This window comes from Platichthys flesus, chromosome 7 (genome assembly GCF_949316205.1).
Source record: "Platichthys flesus chromosome 7, fPlaFle2.1, whole genome shotgun sequence".
NCBI lineage: Eukaryota > Metazoa > Chordata > Actinopteri > Pleuronectiformes > Pleuronectidae > Platichthys > Platichthys flesus.
The window spans coordinates 20,483,401-20,494,464 of record NC_084951.1 but is presented as its reverse complement, the minus strand read 5'-3'; the positions used below and the strand labels follow the sequence as shown (position 1 = coordinate 20,494,464).

Genomic DNA, 11,064 nt, shown 5'->3' with positions numbered 1-11,064 from the left:
TGTTTATAAACAAAACTCCAAAGGACACTGCAACCCCACTTCAGAGCAACATGGATATTACACCCCTGTACATCTTGGCATGGGCCTGCTCCTGTTTATGGAGAAACACGGCTAAGAGTATAATTAGCACTGCAGTGATCCTGCAGGGTGTCTGACTTAGGCTGCGATATCAAAGAAGGTGGTATTTTGTTGCTTGTGACTCAATGGAGATGAAGTGACTGCGGCCTCGGTGTGTGGGGGGGGGGGGGGGGGGTGTTCTTCTGCACCTGACTGGAGAACACTGCAGGTGGATTAGCCTGAGACAGTGGCCGATCTGCAGATTTGATTTAAACCCCCCACAGAAGATTTTGTTTCGCTCCTGTCTGTCTGTTTGTTGTTTGTTTGTCGGTTTGTCGGTTGGTTGGTTTGTACGCAGGATTATGCTAAAACAATTTTACGAAACCTGAGCGAAGGCTGTGGTTATGGGTCAGGGAAGAATCCATTAAATGTCAGTGCGGCTCCAGACGAGGATTCAGATCTGACATTTTCACTGATATCCGAGGAAATAATTCATCGATATTGTTGAAAAAAGTCAAAGACAAATTAAGTGAACTGACATCTATGAGTGTTTGCACTATGGGGGCACCTTGACTGATTTAAAAGGAATCCACTCTACCACTTGATATTCTGGTTTGTTAGTAGGTTTTATGCAAAAACTACTGAATGTATTTGCACAAAACTTTTTTCAAGGCATTTTTGCCATTTTCAACAATTCCTCACCAAATAATTGGTTAATCGTAGTGAAAAATAATTGGGCATATATAGGATTGTGGTATCTTTGGTGGAGGTGTTTGCTCTTTGAGTATCTAGGTTGTTTGTTTGTTGGTTGGTTGGTTTGCGTAATGTTGATTTATTTGCCAGTAGGATTACGCAAGAACTACAGAATGGATTCCCATGAAACTCGATGGGAAATCGGCCAAAAGAGAACCCATTCAATTCTGGCACAGACAGCGTGAGACGTTCTGTAATTGAGATTTCCAAAAGATTTCCCAGGGAATAATTCATGGATATTAAGATAACTGATATTTATGAGTGTGATCAATTTGGTGCAGCTGGATTGATTTAAGGGGACGGTCGGGTTGAGGTGGTTGGTTGGTTTTTTTATTGAGGGAACTGATATCTTTGTTTGTTAATTTATTTGCCAGCAGGATAATGCAAAGACTACAGAAAAGATTTCCATGAAACCCGATGGCACAGGGGCCAAGAAAGAACCTATTAAATACCGGATCCAGACGTGGTGCTTTACTGAGTGTTGTTATCATCTAAAACATGTTATCTTACAATTACTAGTATCAGAAGTTTATTGATGTAAGTATTGGTGATTGATCCACTTTGTGAATCCTTTTAACTTAACATCACGATGCTAAAGGTGTCCCCACAACCCTGGTAGTTTGTCATTCCAATGTTTCAAGTGACAACAAGGTAACACACACACAAAACGAGTGACTCTGGAGTGAATGTGTTTTGTTCCCGAGACACTGTGTTGTGTTTCTCACACACAAAACCCTAGTTTAGGTTTAACCCGAGCTTTTGGAGCAGCTGCCTTTTCTTATGTGAGAGTCTTTTGTATCAATATTATGAAAGCTGAAGGCTTTTGTCAGACAGAGACAAGCCTCTATTATTATCCCCCTCACGCCCTTTTCTCTTTATTCTGGGCAGATTATCTCAGCCAATGACACACGATACGGTAATCTACTGTAAATTAAACCTGAACTCGTGTGATTCAGCTTCTTCCAAAGGTCGCGGTTCTAAAAAAAGGTATTTTACTAGTAAAAACCCTTCAGGGGAATGTTGTAAAGCGCAGCACAGGTGAAAACTTTACTGGCCACATTTGTCAATCCCAGGAGATTATTGGGAGCAGGTTTTCCGTCAGCACCTCCGAGCCCGTCTCCTGACTGCACTTCCAGGCCGATGAGAGCGGAATCCGTAACGACCGTGGGCTTCAGCATCGTTAACATTTCCCTGACACGTTGGCCGGCCTCTCTTGGAGACTGCCCCGCATTTTCTCGGCTGCGCTGGAGTTGTTGTAGCAACTAGCGGCCCAGGAGTGAATGAAGCAGATGTGCGAGTCATCTATCAGCTGACAGCTCCCACTCCCCCGACTGAGCAAGTCATCACCGTGACAGTCTGCCCGGCCAGTCTCATCAATTACACTGGTACCCTACCATTAGACCACAAACACTATTTCTCCCCGGACACATTCAACTGCTCCCCAGTCTGCGAGACGGGCCCTCAATTAAGCCTGAATAACTTTCCCCTTCCCAAAGAAGGGACCTCTTTCTGAGGCCGGGTCCGAGACACATTGTACGTGTGGGATAAACCCATAGAGACATGATTTATCTTCACCATGACCATTTAATACTAAATAACATTTATGACACTTCACAGGTGCCTGATAATCCCTTATCACTTATTTAATGGGCAATTTAGGTCATTTATGTCATAAATATGTATTAACTCCACTGCTAGTGGTTGTTTATATAAAGAAATAATAAAAGAAAGAAAGAAAATACCCGCATTCTTGCATTATTCTTGTAGTTCTCTCACCAAACTAAATACTCTCCATGGGTTTTCGTTTTCTTTAAATCTTTCTAATAATGGATTAATCATCGCCACTTGTGCTTTTGTTTGTGATGTGAATGCATGAAGAGGCAATAATGGAATCCACGTCTTGTTAGTGTTATTCTGCTCCTGTATTCCATCAGTAGTAGTCACGAAATGCAGCAAACACAGACATGTTGAACACAGACACATATAATCAGTTTCTATCACTTACAATACACAACTATGGCAGTGACAGCAAGGGGCCAACATACACACATCCGCTTGTTTTCTCACAAAGGTTTCGAAACAGGTGTCGGGAATCAGAGCTCGACATTGAATATGCAAAAAAAAAAAAAAAAAAGATATAAATAAGACATTCATATAAAAATAGGCTTTTACAAAATAAACTCTATCAACCAATATTTACCAAAAGGTGGAGAATGTGCCCATCTGTTTGATCAGTGAATAAGTCCAGTTAAGCTAAATCAGCTTGAAGTGAGCAATGCCATTGAAGACGGTCAGCAGAGCGTATGCGGGCCTTCCACCTCGACCAGTGGGATTCTCTAGACTAGCAGCGAACAGAGGGAAGACAAACTCATGAGCAGGTCAGAGGGTCAGTGTGAGCGGCCTACAGCAGTTTCATGCGGGACAACGTTATTCTACAAGGTATTCCAGGCGGATCCCAATCCAGTGTGTCAACCGCAGACAGAAGGGGTCGATTGCTTTTGACAAACTAAAACCTCCCAACATTTAGTTACTTTCGATCCAAAATGGACAAAACAACAAAACAAAACAAAAATCAGTAGTTTTCTTTATAGAATAAATTAATATTAATCATTTTCATTCTCTAAATACAGTGTGTTAAATATTCCAGATGGCTGTGTCGTTTTGTCCGTGCACAGGGAACGACAGCTACGTGCTCCGCCCCCGAATCACATCCACCGCAATTCATCTGCATCGGCCGAAATGTCCGTCCACGTCCACGTAGCTTAAAGTCGTGACCTTTTGACCTCGGTGCTGTGGTCACCCGGTCCCGTATGCCACAGCACAGTGTCTGTCCTTTAACGGTCGCCCCCCCCGACAGACACACCAATCCAAGAAGAGGGGTGAAGAGCTTTGTGTGCAAAAGAATGGCGACGCCCCCCTTCCTCCGCTTCCCGCCTGTAGCTCCACGTGACGTACGAACTGACTGCGATCACGGCCTCCTCGTTAGGGTCAACAGTTCCAGTTTGTCCGTGACATCACAAAGACATGAACACGCACGCTCCCAAACACACAAACAAACACACACACACACAACAGACACACCTTTCCGATAAATATTCTCATTTGCACGTGTACACCTCTGTCCTCTCGCTGCAGGTGTTGCACTTGACGTAGCAGCACCACAGGAACTTGCAGTTGCACTGCCACACGCGCGAGTACTGGTGCGTGTTGTATCCCCGGCCGCAGCACATGAGGTCGCAGCCGCTGATGTGCTGCATCATAGTCTTGTTGCACACGCGGCCCAGTGTGCCCAGGCTCCCCGTGACGTGGTCCGCCTCACAGTAGTTGGGCGACCGGTCTATGTACACCAGGTCCGAATCCATGGGCTTCCGGTAGGAGTGAGGCTTCTTGATCTTCAGGAATTTGGGGCGCTTGTGGCGGCTGGCCTTCACCGTCTCCACGTGCACGGCGTGGGCATACTTCTCCTTGAGAATGTAGCCCAGCTCGCGGAACTTGGGAAGTGTAGTCCAGCAGGTTTTGGTGGTGCAGGAGCCGGAGACACCATGACACTTGCATTCCAGTCGCATGTTCTTCTCCAGGACCTAGACAAACAAAAACAACTTAGAGGGGTAGTAGTAACTGGCTACTGTGAAAAACACATTACAGTGATGAGTGATAGTCACTCTCTCATGATGGGATAATAACATCCATACTACTAAAACAAAGTATTATGTAGATTTCACTGCTTCCTCCCTCAAGGGAATATTATTATTCTTAACTTTTCAGAATAGTTATGGTTTCTGTACGTGCTTCTACAACCTCGAGCCCCATTTCAACCCGTGCACTTCCAGGTAAGTGACAGACGTGCAGCCTAATAACAACGTGACTGACACACACACTGCGGTCGTGGATTAAATACAGCGCCACTGTATAGCAGTGTGATACCGTACACACAGGAGCCAAAATAATGTATCGGATTTCAGGCTCTGTGTGTGTAGTTACAACACACAACACACAAATGTCAAGAGCGATCGTACAAGGCGTCGAGTGACTGGGATTACTGCTAAACCCTGAACCGATGACAATGAGAAGTGCCACTGACTGAAACTGGAATTCTTTCGTTAGCAACAAGGTCAATTGCGATTTCCTTTCGCTGAGACACTCGGCGTCAGGGATGCGATACGTTCTCCTTCGGCCACCGACGGGAGATTTACGCCTCCGAGTTCTTGGCGAGTAGACTGTGACCATAAACCCAAATGCAGACATGAGAACAAGGAGCGAGAAAAAAAACAACTTCTCCCCGAGCAAACCACTTCATGAAAACCTCCTGGCAGCTCCTCCCTAATCCATCAGTTGTTCTGTGACCAACACTTGTGACAGCCTTTGTCCCGACGTCTTGGACCGGGGAGCTGTGACCGGCGCTCCTGCTCAGTGTCACTGCTTTTGATTTGCATAAATAAAGACGGAGGGGGGGGGGACTATCAAAACAGAGAGTCTATTTATCAGCAGGGAGAGAAAGGGGACAGAGGGAAAAAGTGCTCAAAAGTTTGAATCCACAAGTATACACTTTTCCCTGAGAGGCAATTCAGCTGTCCAGATAAGTCAATTTGAATTCATGGGCCTGAGATGCTCACAGAAAATGATCTTCTCTGCCCAATTGTGTGCGAGGGGGCTTTTCAGCCACTGCTGGACATGTTGGTTTTGTGAATGAGGCTGGTTTGGCACGGCGCGGTGGGGAGAGGGGATACGAGTGAACACGGGCAAAGCTGTTTCTTTATTCTTCACTAACTCCGGCCTCACTTTAGCTGTTTTGGCACATTACCCCCTTCGATCTCTAACCTCCAGACTCACTGGAGTCTCTTTGTCACTTTGCAGTCTTCAGCAGGTCAGGAGCTAATCATGAAAATACAATTTCCTGATGAAATAGACATATTTATACAGGTGTTTTCTTATTGATTGTGTAGTAATGTCTCTTTTATTTATGTGAGGCAGTGAGAATAACATGGTGTGTACAATACCAATCTGAATCATGATAAAGATCCAGTTTTTAGTTTATTTCTGACGATTTAATTCAAACTGTTTCCTACCTCCACCAAGGAGGTTTTGTTTTTGTCTGATATTTATAAGGATAACGCAACTGATGGTGGTTAAATTAACATGAAACTTGGTGGAAGGCTGCGTTGTGTGTCAAAGTAGAATTCATTTAATTTAGGAGCAGATCCGCATCACGAGTGGAAAAGGGCGTTTTCCACTATTTTAGTTGACTTCTCAGAAAACAATTCTTTGATCCTGAAAGAAATCAGGGATACTCAGGGGAGTGATGTTCATGAGTGTGTAATTTGGGGCGGATCAAAATAAAAATCTTGATCTGGGGAATTTAAGCCTTCATAAAGGGACAGTTGGGTCTATTTGAAGCCTTTATATTTTGTTTAGATGTATGTTGTAATGCCCTTTGTAACTTTTCCTTCAATTTTTTTAATTTATTACAGGCTGTCAGTGAGCATGGCTAATAACATGATATATAAAATACCAAATTTATACTTTGTAAAGATCCTATTTGAAACTTAAAGCTAATGATTCCATTAAATCTATTTATTAGAGCTGTTATGGTGGACAGCATGTAACTGAACTACTCAATGACGATCCAACCCAGTATCCAAACAGCAAACAGCCATGAGGTGCATGTACAAGCACATTGCACCTGATGTGGGTTTATGATATTAGAGAAATTGTGGGTGGGGATGGGTATAAAGGAAACTGTGTACTGTTCCCAGTGGTGCACAGCATGAGGGGGACTGGGCTAATGCCTTCTTGTACAGTGTCAATCTGTTTTCCGACCAGAGATCTGGGTTGTAATCAAACCCTGCCACTTAGACGGCTCTTCCCCTAAAAGCAGCCCTTTATTCCGCTGCTTGTTTCATCTCGGCCCCTTTGCCCAGATCCCTGGCACGGTTCACCCAGGCCACGGCCCGGTAGAGACCGTCAACAGGAGCTGAGATCAACCACAGACTAGTTAACCCGTGGTTCAACTTCACGTTTTTCTTGAGACTGGATAAGATACATTCACAACTTTATTAAAGTCAATATCCTGAATAAAGACACCTAACCCTGTTGTTCTTCACTTACCTTGCGTCCAACCTCATTGTTATGGAGGTTCATGAGCGTCCTTGCGTTCTGCTTGACCTCCCGGGCATCGATAAACACTTTGGAGAAGCCCAGGCCGTAGCTGATGTCCGCCGAGCAGCCCCCCCACTTCCAGCCCTGGTCCTTGCTGTAGAAACCCTGCTTCTCCTTGTCACAGCTGCAGTCACTCAGGTTACCCTGTGTGCAGGCCGCGGTGATGGCGTGGGCCACTCCTGCTGCGATGATGGCGTAGGTGAACGCGGCCTCTTTGCTTCCTGTAGTGAAGCAGGAAATAAAAAAGGGGTGATGAGTAAAAAGTAGCACGTTTAGATTTCGATTTTGTGAATGTCCAGGAGGATTTTCAATTAAGAAAAGTTGCTTAATTATTAATAGTATATGTGCTTACATCATGGCCATCACTCAAGGCCTGCAGTGTTTTGAAACCTGACCTGGGAACTGTCCTGCCCGTGAACTAAAATGGCTGCTGGCGGCACAGTCAACAAAGCGGCATGAATACGAGGGTTGTCGGCAAGGAAGGGCTATTGATCTGCTCAGAGAACTGTCCCATTCTGTGGAAACCCATAAGGCACTGACATCAGAATCTTCATTCTGCCGTTATCTCACCCAAGTCCGGCTCATAAATCATTTACACACATGCGGAAATATCGACAAATGAGTAATGGTTAATCTGCCAAGACTCATAGACAGGTCCTATGTAAACAAGGCAACACTTTTTCCTCCTAATGTACTCTGTCAAAACAGCCCAGGGCCAAATAAATGTGCGTGTTCACGAACATAATCACCAAGTAGCATGTTTTCATTCTCTGATGTGTGATTCTTTGTTGCACAAACAGGAAAATCACGCTGTATTTACTTGTAAACAAACTCCTCTTGTCCCTGTTTGTTCAAAACAAACATCGTGTCTTCTTCTTCGTACCAACCCGCTGTCACGATGTCAAGCCGCCGTGTTTTTAATAAACATCTTGGATCTGTGCCCTTGCCATTGAAAAAAAAAATCAACTCATATTGAGGCATCAATTATGTGGACGTTTTTATAGAGTCAATGGGCTCCGAGCCAAAAAAGAAGGTGTGTCCGCTCTGACTGCACCGTTGTTAATTTTTTCCCTTTCAGTTCTGAGTGCGAGAGTTCACCGCAAGAGACGGTGTGAATTCTTCATAACCCTAACGAGAGGTGTACGATATTGGAAAGAGAGAGAGAGAGAGAGTCAGAGGCATGTATAAGTTGAACTGGGAGTGCCGGTTCACTGTTCTTCTGCCACGTCTGCTTCTCCTTCATCTCCACAGTGTCAGGGACCTCGCTATACGATCTTTATATGGACCTGGGCCGTCTCGCAGCTTAGTGCAACCACAACGCTCAAGTGCAAACTCAGTTGAAGCCTAAAATCCCCAAAACGCCAACGCACCTCGCGTTGCTCATGAGCATTATGTCAGTTCACTGGTCATCCCTCGCCTTTTGCTGCGAGAACAATCACAAGCAGCAGCTGATGCAGAATGGGCATCAACAATGGCGTTCATTTACAACCTTCTAGCCCTCTACGCTAATCTGAGCGGTGAAACCAATCTATTCGGTATGGCTGTCCAGGCCATAGACTTAGACTCCCCTCTTGGAAACACAGTCTCTTGATGGGATAGAACTACTCATTCATAAAGGAGCAGATTGTCGAGCACCACAGTTTTCATTTCAACACTATGAGGAGATAATCCTTTTCTTCCCAATAGATCTCAAACATCTGGTCCAAGTTGCTGACCATTGTGTGAAAGAGTAAATAGAGCCTGTTTGGAGGTTTTGGTTTATTTCAATAACAAAAAAGTATTAAAACCCCCTATAATGTAGCCTTCAGGTGTAATTGGAAATATTCTTATACTCTGAATATTGACAGTCCTCTATCCACCTTATCAGTGAGTAGTAGACACAAGATCTGCAAAATCCCTGCTTCGATTTCAGGTTGGGTTTGTCAAGTCTTTTGTTTCAGCAGGAACACTGATTGTTGCTTTAATTTTATACTTTCAAGTTGTGCTCTCCCCTTGTCTTTCCCCCCACTGTAACTTATACCCGTGGTAAGATCGACATCCTTACAGTGGGAGCCACAGCACCCATCACTAGACAGGATAAAGACCAGTGAAAATGTGTCTCCAGAGGCTCCGTTTGGCTGAAAAGAAAGGCTGCCAACATTCACAAGAGCTCTGTTACAGCGCTGGCTTCAGATACCTTTTACACATCCTCAGAAAAGCCCCCGCTCAAAGAAAAGTCAGGAGCAGAACTAGGCCTGATGTAAATGACACTGGTTCTATATGGGATGCTCCCTTTATACTGGGATGCAGTGATACCAAGTGGATGATCATGGAGAGGAAGTTGAGGACTGATCTTGACTGCAGAGGGGGATCGGATATATAATTCATTTTGTGAGACATATATAAAAATGTATGTATTTACAAACAAATCCTTTGCATTTGTTTAATTTTTTCACAAGCATCAGGTCCTATTTCAACTTATTAAAACCCTAAATATTTTTAGATCCTTCAATTTACTTTGGCTTGGTAAATACAAACCGTTTTCCAGGAGATTATAAGAAACGAAGGGTTTTACGCACAATGCGCACAAATACGCACGGAATAATGAGGTGATAGACAAAGTGTGTTTAGCCTTTTGATGTCAGAAAAAACAACATTTCAAACTGTAAACAAACATTAACAGACAGCAACATACCCACTTTCAACTCTTTTCCGAAGACCGTCCTCTCTCCAAGCGCAGAGCAGTTCCAGCGCCCGTTTTTGAACTGAAACTGACACTCGTTGATGCCCATTTGGGCTCCCTCTCCGATGACGATAATGGCATCGGGGCGACTCTGGCAGATAATCCGTTGTCTGGGAGCCAAACCGGGGATCTTGTTACAGATTATGCTCGCACCTAGGGCCACCACGGACGTGAAGCCACTGTGAATGGAAGATGGGTAGAACTGAGGAAAGTGACCCACCGACAATTTTTTATTTCCTCTTATATGCGAATGTATTTGCACGTTTTGGTTTTGATAAATATAATCAACACAATCAGTATTTCCCCGTTCAAAGTAATGGTTTGGTTTGGATCATTTTATTTTAGCATTAAAATGTATGATATCGGTATTTCACTTTACAGGTGAAAAACATGTGTGGTTAAAGTGCACAGTTTTCCAAATTGCAGGCTGCATTTAAGTTTTAGATACGTTTAATTTGCTAATTTCCCCATTGCGGCACTAATAAAGGACTTTTTATCTTATCTTATCTTAAGACAGATAAACACAAAACACAAAAGTTATAATAAAGGAAACGTCGTCCTTTAATTATCACGCAGTTACCATAGGTATACGGGAACTGAGACCTTTACGCACATATCCCCAACTTTACGCACGTCGCTAAACTTTTGATTTGTCGTATTTAACATCAACTGAGGAAATACAGGATATGATCTGCGATTATTTTTAGAAGGAGCAGATACGTGTTAATATCTTCAGTGCTGGAGGACAACGTAACAAGCTCACGAGCAGAACAAGTCAAGTGAAGGCAACTCACCCAATTTTCAAATAAACAATTCCCAGACAAAGTAAAACTCTTAGAATCCAGCGTCGTGTTCTCCGACTCATTGCGGCTGCGCTCCGGGTCTCATGCACCGATCTGCGGAGCTGTGGGTTCACCTACGCGTAACGCTCGTTCTCCGGTCGGTCACAGGTAAGTCCAACGGAACTCCAGAAGCACGGAAAGCATCAGGGGGAGAAAAAAAACACACAAAACTATCGCGGTACAACCTCAGGGAATGTTCACAGGCTGCCGGCTACAGGGGTATCATCCAAACTCCCTTCACTTGCCCCCCTTCCACTGGGCCCTCTTGTCATTGCGAGGCTGTCACAGTCGCAGGCAGGTAACCCGTGGGGTGAACAAGTGCGGTTATCTCGTTCTCACAGTTCCTCTGCAAACCCGCAGGTCCTGGTTATATATCTGCCTCATCTATCTGGGGCGTGTTCTCAGGAGACTTGCATGGGGCCCTGCTGAAGAAGAAGAATCCCGCCAGGGCTGAATATCTCAGCAACACACACACACACACAGACGCTCGCTCACACACACACGCACACACTTTGACTGATTGAGATGGTTATT

The 11,064-nt window shown here is 44.4% G+C and overlaps 1 protein-coding gene across 1 annotated transcript; it reads right to left on the bottom strand.

Moving 5' to 3' along the window:
* Nucleotides 1-2,710: 2,710 nt before the first annotated feature.
* LOC133957337 (protein Wnt-7a-like) lies at nt 2,711-10,848 on the bottom strand. Its single transcript, XM_062392871.1, has 4 exons — nt 10,483-10,848; nt 9,641-9,867; nt 6,916-7,187; nt 2,711-4,391 (listed from the first exon to the last, which is right to left on the bottom strand). The coding sequence occupies exons 1-4, from the start codon at nt 10,551-10,553 to the stop codon at nt 3,909-3,911; spliced, it is 1,053 nt and encodes a 350-aa protein (XP_062248855.1). The 5' UTR covers nt 10,554-10,848; the 3' UTR covers nt 2,711-3,908.
* Between the last annotated feature and the right edge of the window lie 216 nt (nt 10,849-11,064).